The following is a 20,632-nucleotide window of genomic DNA, read 5'->3' on the forward strand; positions in this document are numbered from 1 at the left end:
TGTGCGTCCGTTCGTTCGTTAGTCCGTCTGTCCCGCTTCAGGTTAAAGTTTTTGGTCGAGGTAGTTTTTGATGAAGTTGAAGTCCAATCGACTTCAAACTTGGTACACATGTTCCCTATGATATGATCTTTCTAATTTTAATGCCAAATTAGAGATTTTACCCCAATTTCACGGTCCACTGAACATAGAAAATGATAGTGCGAGTGGGGCATTCGTGTACTGAGGACACATTCTTGTTGGTATATGAGTTAACCATGATGAGTTACAGATCAAGTTTTAGTTTTGTTCCGCTTGGCTAATTTTTGCCCAAATTACAGGCTATGGACTTTGATAAATTGTTGAAAATCACAGTTATACAGACCTTTTTCTATACGCCTCCAGATTTTGACCTGATTTTTTATATGGGAGTTTGTGTCCACATGTATGTGTTATTGAAATTGCAGATTTTTCAACTTTTTGAGACGGGGCCATTCGTGTCGCTTTGACACATCTAGTTAATTCCTGATTTACCAGTTTTAAAATATGTGTAATATGAAATCCGTTTTGGTAAATTACTGTTATTAAGATTAACTGAAAAGCAACATTTAAATGGTTTTCAATGAATACATGTTCACATGAACATTTATGGACAGGCAGGAAGACCTCATTGGAGCCACAATACTCATTCTTTACCCCATTGCTTATGGTGTTAGTTCTTCAATTTCAAGCATTCATATAGTCCCTTTGTCTTACAATGATTTGACTGTAAGCATTGCTCTCACCTTGGCAGCTAATTAAACTTCTGACCAAATTGCAAATTGATTTATCAAGTTATCATGGTTTGTTTTTTGTGAGTATGTGTTTTTCTCAGTTATTGTAAGCAATTAGACAACCTTATTTGGTGCATGAAATGATAGTATTAGTGTGCATGTTCTTATAATCTATACCTTATTTCATATCATGATTCATTGGTCAAGGTTAAGTTCTTCTAAATTGTTGAATTTGTTTCTCAAATACTATAAGTAATATTTTAACAATATTTGTTGTATGGAATGATTGTATTGTGAACATGTCCGTCCGTCTTGAAGAGTTCATCTGACCTTGGGGCCTGTTCTCATTTTTATGGTCCATTAATCATTTGATTTTCCTGGTTAGTTCTGTTTGGTTATTGGATGCTATCAACCATTTGTTAACTACATTTGTTGTACATGTTGTATGAAATGATTGCTAGGTGTGTTCCTCCATTTTGACCTTGAAAAATAAAAAAAGGATTATACTGTATTCATAAACTATGTAATGGTATCTATGCTTGTGTGGGTTACTTTTTACTTTAACTCAAAGTTATTTAAATCTTAAACCACAAACTGTATCTGAAAATTGACTGCAGTAAAAAATACTTGGTAAAAATTTAATGTTTTTTTTTAATTGAACAGAAGTCTCTCAATAGTTGAGAGAAAGCACTGGCATCACCCTGAACAGAATAAAATAAGATAAAAGATGTTTTCTTATCAACTTATCTGTATTTTCAGACAAGTAAACTTAACTTTTTGACTGTCAATATTGCATTTTTTTACTGACACCAGTACTACAGAAAGTTAATTATTTTTAAGTAGATATTTTATAAATTTAAAGCATGCATTTTTCTCTAGTTTGTAGACTAGATAACTATAAGGGTGTGCTTTGCAGGTACCTTGGAATAAACACATATTACTCTTTTTTCACAGAAAATTGGTGACAATTCTGGAGACAGGACTGCAATTAGTAATGTCCAGCAAAGGGATACAACTCCAGGAATACAAACCAATACTATTGAAGTTCTTACTGATGCATCACTCTTGCATGGATTGTGTGAAAGAGGAATGACAGAACTTCCAGTTCATACTATAGCTATAACACCAATATCTGAAACAGAATCAGAATCAGTACAAGAATCTGTGTTTCATACGGAAAATACAACAATCAGTGATGGTATTCATGAAAATGTAGCATCTAAGGTAAATACTAAAAAATTATCGACTTTTGACGAAGTTGATACTATACATTTATTTATCTTAGGAAGATTTGTTCACACAAGAATATTCAAATTTTCCTGATTGTATCGCCAGAGGGAAATATGACTTTTCGAGGGTGAACAAATCTTCATGTCTCCCTAAGCCACTACCTTTACATAATGTTTATTACTAAGTAGCTGGACATAAAAATATTGCATCAATTCACATACATTTCTAGCTCACCTGGCATCTGTCTTTGTCCTTTAACTTTCACAAAAATCTTCTGAAACTACTGGGCCAATTAAAACTAAACCTAGCCTAAATTATCCTTAGGTTATTTTGTTTAAAGAATGTACCTGCTGACCTGACCGATCAGCAAAGATTGCTGCCATGGCTAAAAATAGAAAATAGGGGTAAAATGCAAATCTGATGGTAGGTAAAAATGTTCTTCAGGTGAAAATCCACCTGCCCTGAAATTTTCTGACACATGTTTGAATTGGTAATTTTGGGTTATTATCTTAAATATTATAATAGATAGAGATAAACTTTAACTGCAAAATTGTTCAGCAAAGTGAGATTTACAAATAAGTTGACCCGACCAAAATTTTCAATTGACTCCATAAAGAGTTATGGTTCTTGTTCTCTAAAGGTTTTTTCATAGTCTTTTACAAAAATCTTCTCCTAAAACTACTAGGCCAAATTAAACCAAACTTGGCCTAAATCATCCTTAGGGTATTTAGTTTTAAAAATGTATCTGATGACCCTGACCATTAACCAAGATGGCCACCATGGCCAAAAATAGAAAAAAATGGGGAAAATCACAGTTTTTGGCTTATATTTCTGAAACTGTAACAGCAATAGTGGTCAGGAAAGTCAGATCTACAACTAAAGAGTTATTGCCCTGTATAGTCATTTATAACTACTGTTTGTTATTGAACAATGATATCACTCAAACCTGCAAGCAATTTCTAAGAAGCCATGTAGAAATAAATGTATTTAATTTTAAAACTAAAGTAATTCTGTGACCCATATGTACATTCTGCATTTATTTAGTTATTGCCCTTTAGGATATGAAACATGTGCAATGCAGGTAACATTGGTACTCAGTTCTTTTCTTGGAATTGATGATATTTCCCAGTAAAATCCCATTGAACAATGCTGAATTCCATGTGAATTGTATCAGTTATGTGATTGATCAGAGCATTTTTATTCTTTTAAAAGCCTGCTGATAATGGAAACATTGATGGAAAAGATGGTGCATCCCAGGGTGGAAAAGGAAAACCATTTTTTGCTAAGGTGTGGCCTGTAAGTATTCTTAAACACAGAAAATCAAATCAAGTAGTGATGATGCTTTTTATTATGTACAAGCTGTTATATATTATTTTGGTTTGTATTTATTGTTTATACTTGTAATATGACATGTCATATGATATATTGGTTAGAAGATGCAAAGGAGTTCATCAACTCATAATTTTGACCCTAAAAACCTGATTATGTTGTGATAATATGGTCAAAAAATGTGATAGAGAGAATCTTTAAAATTCACAAATGATCAGCAAGACAGGTGGAAATAAGTTTACCTGGTTTAAATTGCCAGTTGGCTCCTTTTTAGAGTTATTGCCCTTTGATCACAATTTTAAGCTTTTTGTGCCTTAGATCTTAAAAATTATAAAAGATATATAGAAATATTTAAGAGAATATAATATGGAGAAAATCGGCCAACAACTCCTTATATTAATCATGGCACTTCATTGATGATTTTTACCTCTTTTTTTTTGCTATTTGCATTATATAATAAAGATAATAATAGATAAATAGACACTTTAAATGATTAGCAAAGCAGATTCTACTAACAAATCAAGTTATGTGAATATGATAAGTAGACTGTCACTTTTTTTTTTAAGCGATTGCACTCACATGAGGATTTTTTAACGCCCTATTGTGTTTTGAGAAAAAATTAATGAAGATAGAGAGAAACTAAACAACTAGTGATTCAGAACTACTTTTAGCACTCGACCACCGAGACCACATTTGTCTATTACATATTGAAATTGAAGTTTATCTATTTTGATGAATATATTTATTCAGGTTGGGGTTTTGAAATCAGGACGGGATCGCCCCCATACAAATTACTTGCTGGATGAATTGGCAACAGAATTTAAGAAGATTACAGGAAAATCCATGGAAGATGTAATGAATTCAGCAGAGAAAGAATATAATCTTGAAAACGCCCAACAGTTATTGCACCAAACTAAATTGTATGCTAATGAGATTGGTGGCCAAACAGGGTCAGCATTTCCTGCTGAAAAAACACTTCATTTGGCGTCCAGTATAAACCCAGGTATAAGAGATTCATATTTTATAACAATTAGTGTGTGAATGCTTTAACTGTTTTTATGCCCCACCTGCAATAGTAGGTCCCTTCATCTGTTTGTCACGCTTCAGGTTAAAGTTTTTGGTCAAGGTAGTTTTTGATGAAGTTGAAGTCCAATCAACTTGAAACTTAGTACACATGTTCCCCATAATATAATCTTTCTAATTTTACTGCATAATTAAAATTTTGACTCCAATTTCATGGTCCAATGAACACAAAAAATAAAAGTGCGAAGTTCAGGTTAAAGTTTTTGGTCGTGGTAGTTTTTGATGAAGTTGAAGTCCAATCAACTTGAAACTTAGTACACATGTTCCCTATGATATGATCTTTCTACTTTATATGCCAAATTAAAACTTTGACCCCAATTTCACGTTCCACTGAACATGGAAAATGATAGTGCGAGTGGGGCATCCGCGTACTATGGACACATTCTTGTTTATCATTAAAACTGCTTTGTTTAGGTGACATTTTATTTCTAATTCACTGTTCATGATAGAAGACATAATTGGAAATTGTTTTACGGTCTTTAATAAATCTTTATGCATTACAGTTATAAATATTTTAATCAAAAACTATGTTTGATACGGTAGCCTTTCCATTATGCAATGAAATCAACTCAAATTTGAAGGCTTGAAGAATTTGACTATATTTGTTATTTCATGGGCTAAATAATGACTCTAATCATACCTCTTCCTTTAAAGTCATATGAAACGAGTGACTGGTGAAAAAGAGAGTTTATCCAATATTAATTCTTGAACCAATGCATATATATTTAACATAAACTTAGTCTTCTGTGCATGATTTTATCATTTTTACACATCCATATCGTATAATTGTCAATTTTTTTTTCTCTGCCTGTAATGATGTGAAAATAGGGCAGCTTATTAATTGTCGTGTTTTGAAGTAGTAGTTTACCAATTGTCACCTTAGTATAAACAATCAACAAAGAAGCATGGAAATTGAGCATGTGTATAACATGTACAATCAGAAAATAGTTTATTTCAATGACATATAATGCCTAATGCGATAACTGGATTTTTATGAGACAGGTCACACTGAGTTCACTGCATAAGGAAACATTTTGGCGAATTGTTAACTGGAAGCAAACAATTATATCAAAGTAAATTTCCACTAAATTTGGACAAATTATAGAATTTTCTTGAAAAAAAAGTACATGAACATCAGTTTTATAATAAAAACTAGCTATTTTAATAGTTATAAAAAACATATACATCATTTTTAGCTTTTCTCATCACTTGTCGTCCGGCGTCGTTAACTTTTACAAAAATCTTCTCCTCTGAAACTACTGGGCCAAATTTAACCAAACTTGGCCACAATCATCATTGGGGTATCTAATTTAAAAAATATGTTCGGTTACCCAGGCAACCAACCAAGATGGCCGCCATGGCTAAAAATAGAACATAGGGGTCAAATGCAGTTTTTGGCTTATAACTCTGAAACCGAAGCATTTAGAGCAAATCTGACATTTGGTAAAATTGTTTATAAAGTCAAGATCTATCTGCCCTGAAATTTTCAGACGAATCGGACAACCGGTTGTTGGGTTGCTGCCCCTGAAATGGCAATTTTAAGGAAATTTTGCCGTTATATGGTTATTATCTTGAATATTATTATAGATAGAGATAAACTGTAAACTGCAATAATGTTCAGCAAAGTAAGATCTACAAATAAGTCAACATGACCGAAATGGTCAGTTGACCCATATAGGAGTTATTGCCCTTTATAGTCAATTTTTAACCATTTTTCGTAAATCTTAGTATTCTTTTACAAAAATCTTCTCCTCAGAAACTACTGGGCCAAATTTATCCAAACTTGGCCACAATTATTTTTGGGGTATCTAGTTTTAAAAATGTGTCCGGTGACCCGACCAACCAACCAAGATGGCCGCCACAGCTAAAAATAGAACATATGGGTAAAATGCAGTTTTTGGCTTATAACTTAAAAACCAAAGCATTTAGAGCAAATCTGACATTGGTAAAATTGTTTATCAGGTCAAGATCTATCTACCCTGAAATTTTCAGATGAATCTGTCAACCTGTTGTTGGGTTGCTGCCCCTGAATTGGTAATTTTAAGGAAATTTTGCTGTTTTTGGTTATTATCTTGTATATTATTATAGATAGAGATAAACTGTAAACAGCCATTATGTTCAGCAAAGTAAGATTTACAAATAAGTCAACATGACCGAAATGGTCAGTTGACCCCTTTAGGAGTTATTGCCCTTTATAGTCAATTTTTAACCATTTTTCGTAAATCTTAGTAATCTTTTACAAAAATCTTCTCCTCTGAAACTACTGGGCCAAATTAATCCAAACTTATCCACAATCATTTTTGGGGTATCTAGTTTAAAAAATGTGTCTGATGACCCGGCCATCCAACCAAGATGGCCGCCATGGCTAAAAATAGAACATAGGGGTAAAATGCAGTTTTTGGCTTATAACTCAAAAACCAAAGCGTTAAGAGCAAATCTGACGTGGGTTAAATTGTTTATCAGGTCAAGATCTATCTGCCCCGAAATTTTCAGATGAATCAGACAACCCGTTGTTGGGTTGCTGTCCCTGAATTGGTAATTTTAAGGAAATTTTGCTGTTTTTGGTTATTGTCTTGAATATTATTAGCTCACCTGGCCCAAAGGGCCAAGTGAGCTTTTCTCATCACTTGGCGTCCGTCGTCCGTCGTCGTCCGTCGTCCGTCGTCGTCGTCGTCCGTCGTCGTTAACTTTTACAAAAATCTTCTCCTCTGAAACTACTGGGCCAAATCAAACCAAACTTTGCCACAATCATCATTGGGGTATCTATTTTAAAAAATGTGTGGCGTGACCCGGTCAACCAACCAAGATGGCCGCCACGGCTAAAAATAGAACATAGGGGTAAAATGCAGTTTTTGGCTTATAACTCAAAAACCAAAGCATTTAGAGCAAATCTGACATGGGGTAAAAATGTTTATCAGGTCAAGATCTATCTGCCCTGAAATTTTCAGATGAATCTGTCAATTGGTTGTTGGGTTGCTGCCCCTGAATTGGTAATTTTGAGGAAATTTTGCTGTTTTTGGTTATTATCTTGAATATTATTATAGATAGAGATAAACTGTAAACAGCAATAATGTTCAGCAAAGTAAGATCTACAAATAAGTCAACATGACCAAAATGGTCAGTTGACCCGTTTAGGAGTTATTGCCCTTTATAGTCAATTTTTAACCATTTTTCGTTAATTAAAGTAATCTTTTACAAAAATCTTCTCCTCTGAAACTACTGGGCCAAATTAATCCAAACCTGGCCACAATCATCTTTGGGGTATCTAGTTTAAAAAATGTGTGGCGTGACCTGGTCAACCAACCAAGATGGCCGCCACGGCTAAAAATAGAACAAAGGGGTAAAATGCAGTTTTTGGCTTATAACTCAAAAACCAAAGCATTTTGAGGAAATCTGACGGGATAAAAATGTTAATCAGGTCAAGATCTATCTGCCCTGAAATTTTCAGATGAATCAGTCAATCGGTTGTTTGGTTGCTGCCCCTGAATTGGTAATTTTGAGGAAATTTTGCTGTTTTTGGTTATTATCTTGAATATTATTATAGATAGAGATAAACTGTAAACAGCAATAATGTTCAGCAAAGTAAGATCTACAAATAAGTCAACATGACCAAAATGGTCAGTTGACCCGTTTAGGAGTTATTGCCCTTTATAGTCAATTTTAACCATTTTTCATAAATTAAATTAATCTTTTACAAAAATCTTCTCCTCTGAAACTACTGGGCCAAATTAATCCAGCTTGGCCACAATCATCATTGGGGTATCTAGTTTAAAAAATGTGTGGCGTGACCCGGTCAACCAACCAAGATGGCCGCCACGGCTAAAAATAGAACATAGGGGTAAAATGCAGTTTTTGGCTTATAACTCAAAAACCAAAGCATTTAGAGCAAATCTGACAGGGGTAAAAATGTTTATCAGGTCAAGATCTATCTGCCCTGAAATTTTCAGATGAATTTGTCAATTGGTTGTTGGGTTGCTGCCCCTGAATTGGTAATTTTGAGGAAATTTTGCTGTTTTTGGTTATTATCTTGAATATTATTATAGATAGAGATAAACTGTAAACAGCAATAATGTTCAGCAAAGTAAGATCTACAAATAAGTCAACATGACCAAAATGGTCAGTTGACCCGTTTAGGAGTTTTTGCCCTTTATAGTCAATTTTTTACCATTTTTCGTTAATTAAAGTAATCTTTTACAAAAATCTTCTCCTCTGAAACTACTGGGCCAAATTATTCCAAACTTGGCCACAATCATCTTTGGGGTATCTAGTTTAAAAAATGTGTGGCGTGACCTGGTCAACCAACCAAGATGGCCGCCACGGCTAAAAATAGAACAAAGGGGTAAAATGCAGTTTTTGGCTTATAACTCAAAAACCAAAGCATTTTGAGGAAATCTGACGGGATAAAAATGTTAATCAGGTCAAGATCTATCTGCCCTGAAATTTTCAGATGAATCTGTCAATTGGTTGTTGGGTTGCTGCCCCTGAATTGGTAATTTTGAGGAAATTTTGCTGTTTTTGGTTATTATCTTGAATATTATTATAGATAGAGATAAACTGTAAACAGCAATAATGTTCAGCAAAGTAAGATCTACAAATAAGTCAACATGACCAAAATGGTCAGTTGACCCGTTTAGGAGTTATTGCCCTTTATAGTCAATTTTAACCATTTTTCATAAATTAAATTAATCTTTTACAAAAATCTTCTCCTCTGAAACTACTGGGCCAAATTAATCCAGCTTGGCCACAATCATCTTTGGGGTATCTAGTTTAAAAAATGTGTGGCGTGACCTGGTCAACCAACCAAGATGGCCGCCACCGCTAAAAATAGAACATAGGGGTAAAATGCAGTTTTTGGCTTATAACTCAAAAACCAAAGCATTTTGAGGAAATCTGACATGGGATAAAAATGTTTATCAGGTCAAGATCTATCTGCCCTGAAATTTTCAGATGAATCGGTCAATCGGTTGTTGGGTTGCTGCCCCTGAATTGGTAATTTTGAGGAAATTTTGCTGTTTTTGGTTATTATCTTGAATATTATTATAGATAGAGATAAACTGTAAACAGCAATAATGTTCAGCAAAGTAAGATCTACAAATAAGTTGACCCGTTTAGGAGTTATTGCCCTTTATAGTCAATTTTAACCATTTTTCATAAATTAAATTAATCTTTTACAAAAATCTTCTCCTCTGAAACTACTGGGCCAAATTAATCCAAACTTGGCCACAATCATCTTTGGGGTATCTAGTTTAAAAAATGTGTGGCGTGACCTGGTCAACCAACCAAGATGGCCGCCACCGCTAAAAATAGAACATAGGGGTAAAATGCAGTTTTTGGCTTATAACTCAGAAACCAAAGCATTTTGAGGAAATCTGACATGGGATAAAAATGTTTATCAGGTCAAGATCTATCTGCCCTGAAATTTTCAGATGAATCGGTCAATCGGTTGTTGGGTTGCTGCCCCTGAATTGGTAATTTTGAGGAAATTTTGCTGTTTTTGGTTATTATCTTGAATATTATTATGGATAGAGATAAATTGTAAACAGCAATAATGTTCAGCAAAGTAAGATCTACAAATAAGTCAACATGACCAAAATGGTCAGTTGACCCGTTTAGGAGTTATTGCCCTTTATAGTCAATCTTTAACCATTTTTCATAAATCTAAGTAATCTTTTACAAAATCTCCACTGAAACTACTAGGCCACAATCATCTTTGGGGTATCTAGTTTGAAAAATGTGTCCGATGACCTGGCCATTCAACCAAGATGGCCGCCACGGCTAAAAATAGAACATAGGGGTAAAATGCAGTTTTTGGCTTATAACTATGAATTCAAAGCATCTAGAGCAAATCTGACAAGAAGTTAAATTGTTAATCAAGTCAATATCTATCTGCCCTGAATTTTTCAGATGAATTGGACAACTGGTTGTTGGGTTGCTGCCCTCCAATTGGTAATTTTTAAAGAAATTTTGCCGTTTTTGGTTATCTTGAATACTATTATAGATAGCGATAAACTGTAAACAGCAATAATGTTCAGCAAAGTAAGATCTACAAATAAGTCAACATGACCTAAATGGTCAATTGACCCCTTAAGGAGTTATTGCCCTTTATAGTCAATTTTTTACAATTTTCATTAATTTGGTAAATATATGTAAATTTTTACCAAATATAGTTCTCTGTTACTAATGGGCAAAGTTCATTATAGATATAATTGTAAGAAGCAAAATCGTTCAGTAAAGTAAGAACTTCAAACACATCACCATCACCAAAATACAATTTTGTCATGAATCCATTTGTGTCCTTTGTTTAATATGCACATAGACCAAGGTGAGCGACACAGGCTCTTTAGAGCCTCTAGTTATAGATAGAGATAAACTGTAAACAGCAATAATGTTCAGCAAAGTAAGATTTACAAATAAGTCAACATGACCGAAATGGTCAATTGACCCCCTAAGGAGTTATTGTCCTTTATAGTAAATTTTCAACAATTTTTATAAAATTTGTAAATTTTTACTAACATTTTCCACTGAAAGTACTGACTGGGCCAAGTTCATTATAGATAGAGATAATTGTAAGCAGCAAGGATGTTCAGTAAAGTAAGATGTACAAACACATCACCATCACCAAAATACAATTTTGTCATGAATCCATCTGCTTCCTTTGTTTAATAGTCACATAGACCAAGGTGAGCGACACAGGCTCTTTAGAGCCTCTAGTTTTTTTTTTTGTAGTTTTTTAATTTGAAGTTTCATTTGACTTTAAGGGTGAAGCTTTTACAACACAAATATATTGTGAATTTTGAATTTTATATTAGTATGACTTTTGACTTAATGTTGTAGATACATCACCTTCAGCTTCAGCAACTGAACACCTGAGTATTACTTGTAGTAGCCCAAGTGAGTTAGCTCTTATTTGATTAATAGTGCATCAATGCCATTTTTGGAGACACTTATTGCCAATGTGTTTTCATTTATTGTTCTTAGTAAAGGACATCAATTTTCATCAGGATTTGTGGATAAAGGTGAACCACAAAATTTATTATTTAACCAAATCCGAATATTCATATGTTTGTATGCAGATTTTGCCAAAACCATATAAATCAAAATCCACTTAAAGACAACTATACCTCAATTCATGGAATAGGATACATTTTTAAAATCTAAATTATATGAAAAGGGTGGGGTAACAGAACCCCAGCAGCATCCCCTATTAATTCAGTATAGAAGTAGCCCCTCCCCTTGAGAATACAGATAAACACAATAACTAGCATATACTTTAAACCTATAAACATGCTAATTATACAGACTTAGTAAAATCCCATTGCAAAAGTTTGCTATCTATTTGTATCTATATTTATGTTTATATCGCTTATATGACTGTCTGCAGTCTTCAAAGGTCAACTCAGTAGTAATTTAGATGGTGTCTAGACTAAAACACACACAAAACAATGATATAAATTATCGAGGCCATGCCTTGTGAATTTTTTATTTTAGACTTTTATAATTTCGATAATGTTATAATGTTATAATTCTGAAAATTTGAGTTTGAATGATGTACTAGTATACAATATAAATATTTGGAATTTGGAATTTTATATTAGTATGACTTTTTACTCAATGTTGTAGGTCCATCGACTTCAGCATCAATTTGCAGTTCAACAGCAACAACATATGCATGTGTTGACCAAGGTATAAGATATTCAAATTCTGAAGCTGAATATGCCATTTGGAATGCTTTGTTTAGGAGATAAGATTATTTAAATGTTTATCTACATAAAAAGCAATTATTTTACGGTCTTTAATATATCTCTATTGGTTATTAGAGCCTGGCTAGTGTCACTCTATGTCTGCATATCTGTCTTCACTTCTATGTTTTTAAATTCCTTAATTTTTATACACACTATCATACATAGAAGGATTTTAACATTTAGACAAAAAACTCATTCAAATTTTGAGAAATGTCATTTTTGTGGTAGAATAGATTTTACTCATTCATATTGCTGATATTTGACTCCTGACTATATAATTTTTCAACAGGTTACCTATTAAATATAAATGTTAGAGATATGAATTTTACACTGTTTAATTGCTTCAGGTCCATTACCTTCATCATCTCAGCAGTCAGGCAGTAAAACTGGTTCCCAGCCACCTGGTAATGGTAAAGGCAAAGAGGTTAGTAATCTTTAAAAAGTTTGATCAGGAAGGCCCAAAAATAAGGCTTTCAAATATTATGTGTAAAAACCAATGTTTATGACAAAAGAATGCAAATTGCTTAAACTTAATCTAGGGTTAAGCTGCCACCAGCAATTGTTATGTTCATTGTTTAAACTGTACACATAGTGTTTCTTTAATCAGAATATTTCCAATCAAAGATGAATGAAAGGTGTTCTGACATAGAGCACCAGGTGCACATACCCTACACAAGTTTGACTCTTTTATATTTGATTGGTATTGAAGAATGAGGTGCACTCCTGATGAGTTTACTGTTTCTTTCTTTTTCAATCTTCCACTGAAACCACAGTTTCTAGTTTTGCCCCAACTCTTTGGATTTATATTTTCCCAAAATAAGTTACAAGAGAAAATACTGGCTTAGATGACACCTGTTTGCAATGTTTAAAGGATTGCTTAACAATGTCTGTAACAGCTGGATAGGGTTGCTCAAAGTTTAAACTAATTTGTAACCTTTAAACAATGTTTGATTATTTAACTAATCAGGTATGTTTATTCATCAATTAATACTGTAAACCACTGGTGAAGAGATTTGTTTGGACTGGTGCTTAGAAAAATAACATAGTGAAATCAATTTTTATCTTGAGTTTGAGATCAGATTTTTATCATGATATACCAGGTACTGTGAATTCATTTATTTCTTGGACTCAGATGAAAAATTGAACTTTCATGGATACTTGATTTTGTGCTTTTTTTCTAAATATCAAAAAACAATATGTGGTACGATTGCCAATGAGACAACTCTTCACAAGAAACAAAATGACACAGAAATTAACAACTAAAGGTCACCATACAGCCTTCAACAATGAGTAAAGCCAATACTAGATAGTCAGCTTTGAAAGACCCAAAATGACCAAATGTAAAACAATTCAAACTAGAAAACTAACATCTTTATTGATGTACATTATTCTGCTTACAAGTCTATAGTGAATTTGTACTGAGTTAAACATTTTGATACTTGGTTCACCTTAACCTACAAAATTAACGAAAATTGGTATCTTACAAATATTAATGAACCAACAGTAAGCATTATAAATGTTGCAATAATAAAGGCATCAAGGTGTCGTTCTTAAAGATTCAACAGTGAGAGAAACAATGCATTCACCTTTGTTTCTTTCAAACCACAATGTAATGCAGACACAGAAACAAAATATGATAAAATGAGCTTAAGGATGTACTTAGGTGAGGTTAGGTGAAAATTAATAAATTAAGAAGTTAAAATTGATACCATAAGCTGGTAGAGCATCAATTAAGGATAAAAATAAGCAAAAAATATTGATAGTCATGGACCTCCTTTTCGAGATATTTGAGATTTAAAATATGGCGGGAAAAGGCTGACTCAGACTTTTACCTTATATTTGCAGTGGTATTATAAGGTCTCAAAACAGAAGAACGAAAATTAAGAATCTTCTAAAATTTTGGTAATTGACCTTTCATGAGCTATTAAGTCTTATATGAAAAAATAAATGGGTGTTATGGGGCAAAATATTTTACATTGTATTGTATGGAAAAACACCAAGGAGTCCGAATATTTGACACAAATTCCAAAACTTTACATTGTATTGTATGGAAAAACACCAAGGAGTCCGAATATTTGATACAAATTCCAAAACCTCACCTAAGTACATCCTTAAGGCATGTCATAACATAAATTAATTTATTATTACTATTGCATAAATTACAGCATTTCTTTTCTCTTTCTACAGAAGAAGTATTATGAAAAAAACCCATCAAAGGAAGAACGGTTGAAGCAAGTTTCAACTTCTAGCCTTAGGAAAACCCAGAAAAACCAGAAAGCTTCTCCATCCGAAAAAAATCTACAATTTAACTTCACATCTAACAACAAAGAATCATGAAATAAGTCAGTTCGAGGAAACAACTTTTATTATACAATCAGTGAGAGAAATAGTTGTCCTTGATTTTATGAGTAAAAACAAAGAAAATGAAGAGGTTTATGTCATGAGTTATATAAAATTAACACAGAAACATGAGTGAAAAGTGTTTTGTATTTATCTAATATACTCTTTACCTTGTTGTTATTAACTAGTTTATAGATGTTGATTGTTCTGAAGTTTTTTGTATTTTTGTACACAATATTTTTAATAAATGACTATGTAAAGATTCTGAATGTTTTTGTATGGCTTGGATAAAGTGCAAATCTGTCTTTAATATTGTATGATGAAAGTAAACTCTAGAAAAGAGAGAGTATCTGTTTTGTCTAAACCTACATTTTTTAGCTCACCTGGCCCGAAGGGCCAAGTGAGCTTTTCCCATCACTTTGCGTCCGGCGTCCGTCGTCGTCGTCGTCGTCGTCTGTCGTCCGTCGTCGTCCGTCGTCGTTAACTTTTACAAAAATCTTCTCCTCTGAAACTACTGGGCCAAATTGAACCAAACTTAACCACAATCATCATTGGGGTATCTAGTTCAAAAAATGTGTGGCGTGACCCGGTCAACCAACCAAGATGGCCGCCACGGCTAAAAATAGAACATAGGGGTAAAATGCAGTTTTTGGCTTATAACTCAAAAACCAAAGCATTTAGAGGAAATCTGACAGGGGTAAATATGTTTATCAGGTCAAGATCTATCTGCCCTGAAATTTTCAGATGAATCGGTCAACCCGTTGTTGGGTTGCTGCCCCTGAATTGGTCATTTTGAGGAAATTTTGCTGTTTTTGGTTATTATCTTGAATATTATTATAGATAGAGATAAACTGTAAACAGCAATAATGTTCATCAAAGTAAGATTTACAAATAAGTCAACATGACCGAAATGGTCAGTTGACCCCTTTATGAGTTATTGCCCTTTATAGTCAATTTTTAACCATTTTTCGTAAATCTTAGTTATCTTTTACAAAAATCTTCTCCTCTGAAACTACTGGGCCAAATTAATTCAAACTTAACCACAATCATCTTTGAGGTACCTTGTTTGAAAAATGTGTCCAATGACCTGGCCATCCAACCAAGATGGCCACCATGGCTAAAAATAGAACAGGGGTAAAATGTAGTTGTTTGCTTATAACTCTGAAACCAAATCATTTAGAGGAAATCTGACAAGGAGGTAAATTGTTAATCAAGTCAATATATATCTGCCCTGAAATATTCAAATGAATTGGACAACCGGTTGTTGGGTTGCTGCCCTCCAATTGGTAATTTTTAAAGAAATTTTGCTGTTTTTGGTTATTATCTTGAATACTATTATAGATAGCGATAAACTGTAAACAGCGATAATGTTCATCAAAGTAAGATCTACAAATAAGTCCACATGACCTAAATGGTCAATTGACCCCTTAAGGAGTTATTGCCTTTTATAGTCAATTTTTTTTTCTCTGTTACTAATGGGCAAAGTTCATTATAGATATAATTGTAAGAAGCAAGAATGTTCAGTAAAGTAAGAACTTCAAACACATCACCATCACCAAAATACAATTTTGTCATGAATCCATTTGTGTCCTTTGTTTAATATGCACATAGACCAAGGTGAGCGACACAGGCTCTTTAGAGCCTCTAGTTAACCATTAATTTTTACTTTCTACAATCTATTTACTTTGAAGATGAGCACTTCATTTTGTTGTCGCATTTGAAGAATTTGGCTGATTTTTTTAAGATGGCATTATGTAGCATTTTCAATACAATGTACCCTATATGTGTACTGTTAACTCAGAAATGTTTTGCAACATTTAAATTAATGCTAACATTGCAAAGGGGTATCTTTTTTAAAATTAAAATTTTGATTTAAAAAATTTATCGCATTATTTGTATACGGCTTTTTTGCAGATGAAAATTCACATGCCATGTTCACGATTTTACAACTAGATGAAAACACCAAAGAGCCAAGTGAGCTTTTCCCATCACTTTGCGTCCGTCATCCGTCGTCGTTGTTAACTTTTACAAAAATCTTCTCATCTGAAACTACTGGGCCAAATTAAACCAAACTTGGCCACAATCATCATTGGGGTATCTAGTTTTAAAAATGTGTCCGGTAACCCGGCCAACCAACCAAGATGGCCGCCATGGCTAAAAATAGAACATAGGGGTAAAATGCAGTTTTTGGCTTATAACTCAAAAACCAAAGCATTTAGAGCAAATCTGACAGGATTAAATTGTTTATCAGGTCAAGATCCATCTGCCCTGAAATTTTCAGATGAATCGGACAACCTGTTGTTGGGTTGCTGCCCCTGAATCGGTAATTTTAAGGAAATTTTGCTGTTTTTGGTTATTATCTTGAATATTATTATAGATAGAGATAAACTGTAAACAGCAATAATGTTCAGCAAAGTAAGACTTACAAATAAGTTAAAATGACCGAAATGGTCAATTGACCCCCTAAGGAGTTATTGTCCTTTATAGTCAATTTTTAACAATTTTCATAAAATTTGTAAATTTTTATTAACATTTTCCACTGAAACTACTGGGCCAAGTTCATTATAGATAGAGATAATTGTAAGCAGCAAGACTGTTTAGTAAAGTAAGATGTACAAACACATCACCATCACCAAAACACAATTTTGTCATGAATCCATCTGCTTCCTTTGTTTAATATTCACATAGACCAAGGTGAGCGACACAGGCTCTTAGAGCCTCTAGTTTACAGTTGGTTGTTATGTTCTTCTAATGAGGGTTATCCTTTGAAATTATTGTCGCGCGCTTAAAACCCCCATGGGAACTTTCAAAAGTTGATGGGTATGTAACAAGTCTTACTATTTTTATGCCCCATTTATGGGCATTATGTTTTCTGGTCTGTCCGTCCGTCCTGCTTCAGGTTAAAGTTTATGGTAGAGGTAGTTTTTGATGAAGTTGAAATCCAATCAACTTGAAACTTAGTACACATGTGTTCCTTATGATATGATCTTTCTAATTTTACTGCCAAATTAAAGATTTTACCTAATTTTCACAGTCCACTGAACATAGAAATAATTGTACGGTTGGGAAATCCATGTACTTCTGACACATTCTTGTTTGAAGAAAAAAAAATACATCATAATGATAATGGAACAAAGCAGGCTGGGTTAGTGGGGCTGCTTTTATGGTAATTCAAGTTCCCTTTTATTCACCTTCTTCCACCTCAGAGCTATCAGCTCTTTGATTTATAAATCACTTTTAATTTATATCACATTTTTGTCCAAGATTCAACAATTGCAATGATAAATGCACAAAAAAAAATATGAAGTTACAGTAGTTGAACTCTTCTTACTTCAAACTTCAAAGTATCTGACAAAGTACATTTATCAAATGAAAACTATCTTCATCTTCAATGTAAAAATTCATAACTTTCATATGTGAATCTTTAGTTGTGCACTTGTATAAAGAATTTTTGAAGACTTTACAGATGATGGCAGCATTCTTGTTGGAGATTATTTTTTAAGACTATTTATTTTAGCCAATTTCTGATGGAAAACAACACTAGTTTTCCTTAGATGCTAATTAATAGAAATCAATAGACAGCACTTTTTCTTAAAATTCACATAAACTCTACTTAGTTAAAGCAAATGCCAAACTCAAGTTTCATTAAAACTATGTGTCTTAAAATTCCTTTAAAGCATATAGACATGCTAAAAGGGCAAGTATCATGTGCTTTAATTAGGAACAGTTTTTTGTTATTAAAGCTGAGACAATTATGAAACTATTAAATGTTTAAGATAAATGTAATAACCATGATCATTTTGATATGTACACTTTACAATGATTCTATGAATCCAATATAGCTGACCTGTTATTTGGATGTTGATCAATGAGTTTTTACCAAACTTAAGAACAGGGTATACTTCGGTTTTACATACCTATAAAGTATAAATAGTTTAACTGATAGAGTGGACTAAGTAATCCCCAACCAATGCACATGAATGAGCCTTAAAATCAAATAAGTCGGTGAATGGATATAATAGGAAGCTAGCAAAACAAATGAAACTGAAAGATGAGGAATTACCAGTACGGATGAAAAAAAGGACACAGTCTGAACGACATGTACTTTATATGGAATCTACCTATACACCACATTTATACAATGCTTTAAGTAACTTATCTTTAGAAAAATGGAAGGAACAATAAAAAAAATCATTGTTACTTAATGAGTTCCTAATCACAAAAATATTTATATAATAGTTCTTGAAAAACTGGTCATTATCGTGATATATGGACTGCCCACAGGACAGTGGTATTGACTAAGATAGTGATAATAACTGAGCCGAAGGCGAGGTCATTATCGCTGTCGCAGTCAATTCCACTGCCTACGGGCAGCCCATGTATCACGATAATGACCAGTTTTTCAAGAACTATTATGTTTATTTCATTGAGAAACCATGTTTTGGAAAATTCTCGTAAATTCAAAATGCCTACAGCGAACTCGAGTAGTTGTACGATTTCTATGGCAAAGAGTGAAGACCAGTCATAGTAATACTGCCATTCATTTTAGTGCAATTTTTCAGTATATAAATACTTATTAATCAAGTTATCTTTAATTTTATAATTAACGAAAACATATAATAAACAATTCAACAACTTAAATATAATCATATATTAAAAACAGGAACATGTTTTATAAAAGGTGCATCTCTCTAAAAAGAGAAACCACGCCCCACAGGTCAGTAACAGAGAAATCACGCCCCAACGGTCATTATCAGACGGAAACCACGCCCCAAAGGTCATTATCAGACAGAAACCACGCCCCACCGGTCATTATCATGTAAAAGTTCGTTAACGACCGGTTTTCTGGTCCGTTTTTTTTCTGTTAATGACCGATGGAATTTATTACTGAAGAATAATGAATCTCATGTATCTTTAATTTTATAATTAACGAAAACATATAATAAACAATTCAACAACTTAAATATAATCATATATTAAAAACAGGAACATGTTTTATAAAAGGTGCATCTCTCTAAAAAGAGAAACCACGCCCCACAGGTCATTAACAGAGAAATCACGCCCCAACGGTCATTATCAGACGGAAACCACGCCCCAAAGGTCATTATCAGACGGAAACCACGCCCCACCGGTCATTATCATGTAAAAGTTCGTTAACGACCGGTTTTCTGGTCCGTTTTTTTCTGTTAATGACCGATGGAATTTATTACTGAAGAATAATGAATCTCATGTGACCCCTTTTAATCCAATAAGAGAATCTTATTCTCAACCGATATGAAATAAATGTTGATAGATGAACACCATTAAACTATATTTTAAACAATCCATCAAGGAAATGTGATCATGGTTAGAAAAAAAATTGTCAGTACATGTATATGTATTTTAAATCCGAAAAAGTACCTTTTGGCTTATAACAAACTTGAGATTGTCCAATGAACCATGAAAATAGAGACTCCTAAACGAGAATTCATATCCAGGGACCTTCAATAAATAATTCCTTCATACTCATGTTGAGAATAAACACAACCGACATGGCTAAAAAAATAAAAAACCAATAGACAAACAATTGTACACAAAACACAACAGAAAAACTAAAGACTGAGCAACACAACCCATCCAAAACCTAGGTCATTTCAGATCTCCTGAAGGGTAAGCAGATCCATTGTGTTACTCATTTTATCACAAACCCAGTAATAAAACACATTCAAGAAAAGGGTACAGAATTGTAGTTACACATTAGGAATATATTCGTTCTTATCTGAAACATTTATTCCTCTTCAGTTAACCAACCAACTGTTAATGGCATCCTTAAAAACTACAATGGGGTGACTTCAACTTGGTTTGATAGCTTCCTTGTGAGCAGCAACACTCTATCAAGGAACTAATAACAAGTCCTGAAATATCATATCAACTGGGAGAAATATACTCTGAATGCAGGCACTGTTGGAATTATGAAGTTACTTACACAATGTAATTATGTCGGTATCTCAGTATGTTCATCTGCCAAGGTTCATATACCCCTAACAATATACCGGTAATCAGAAAGGAATTGAATGAATGGCCAAGAATTTAATGCCTCCCAAAAATATACAACCTGACTTTAAGAAGCTAGAAGATAACTTTCAAGCAGATTGAAGAAAGATGACCTCCTTTGTAACC

General features: G+C 33.4%; 2 protein-coding genes across 2 annotated transcripts in view; one reads left to right on the forward strand and one right to left on the reverse strand.

The window, feature by feature from the left end:
- The window catches only part of LOC139500298 (uncharacterized), a 35,153-nt gene extending 20,550 nt beyond the window's left edge, over window positions 1–14,603 (forward strand). Inside the window, exons 8-14 of the mRNA XM_071289041.1 lie at window positions 1,704–1,973; window positions 3,192–3,275; window positions 4,059–4,311; window positions 11,226–11,282; window positions 12,012–12,074; window positions 12,481–12,557; window positions 14,321–14,603. Coding sequence (XP_071145142.1) covers window positions 1,704–1,973; window positions 3,192–3,275; window positions 4,059–4,311; window positions 11,226–11,282; window positions 12,012–12,074; window positions 12,481–12,557; window positions 14,321–14,470 — 954 coding nt within the window. The 3' untranslated portion in view covers window positions 14,471–14,603. The remainder of the gene's footprint in view (window positions 1–1,703; window positions 1,974–3,191; window positions 3,276–4,058; window positions 4,312–11,225; window positions 11,283–12,011; window positions 12,075–12,480; window positions 12,558–14,320) is intronic.
- The window catches only part of LOC139501253 (uncharacterized), a 599,145-nt gene continuing 589,630 nt past the window's right edge, over window positions 11,118–20,632 (reverse strand). Inside the window, exon 51 of the mRNA XM_071290273.1 lies at window positions 11,118–11,142. The gene's annotated coding sequence lies outside the window, so the exon portion shown is untranslated. The remainder of the gene's footprint in view (window positions 11,143–20,632) is intronic.

The sequence above is a fragment of the Mytilus edulis genome, chromosome 13, assembly GCF_963676685.1.
Source record: "Mytilus edulis chromosome 13, xbMytEdul2.2, whole genome shotgun sequence".
NCBI lineage: Eukaryota > Metazoa > Mollusca > Bivalvia > Mytilida > Mytilidae > Mytilus > Mytilus edulis.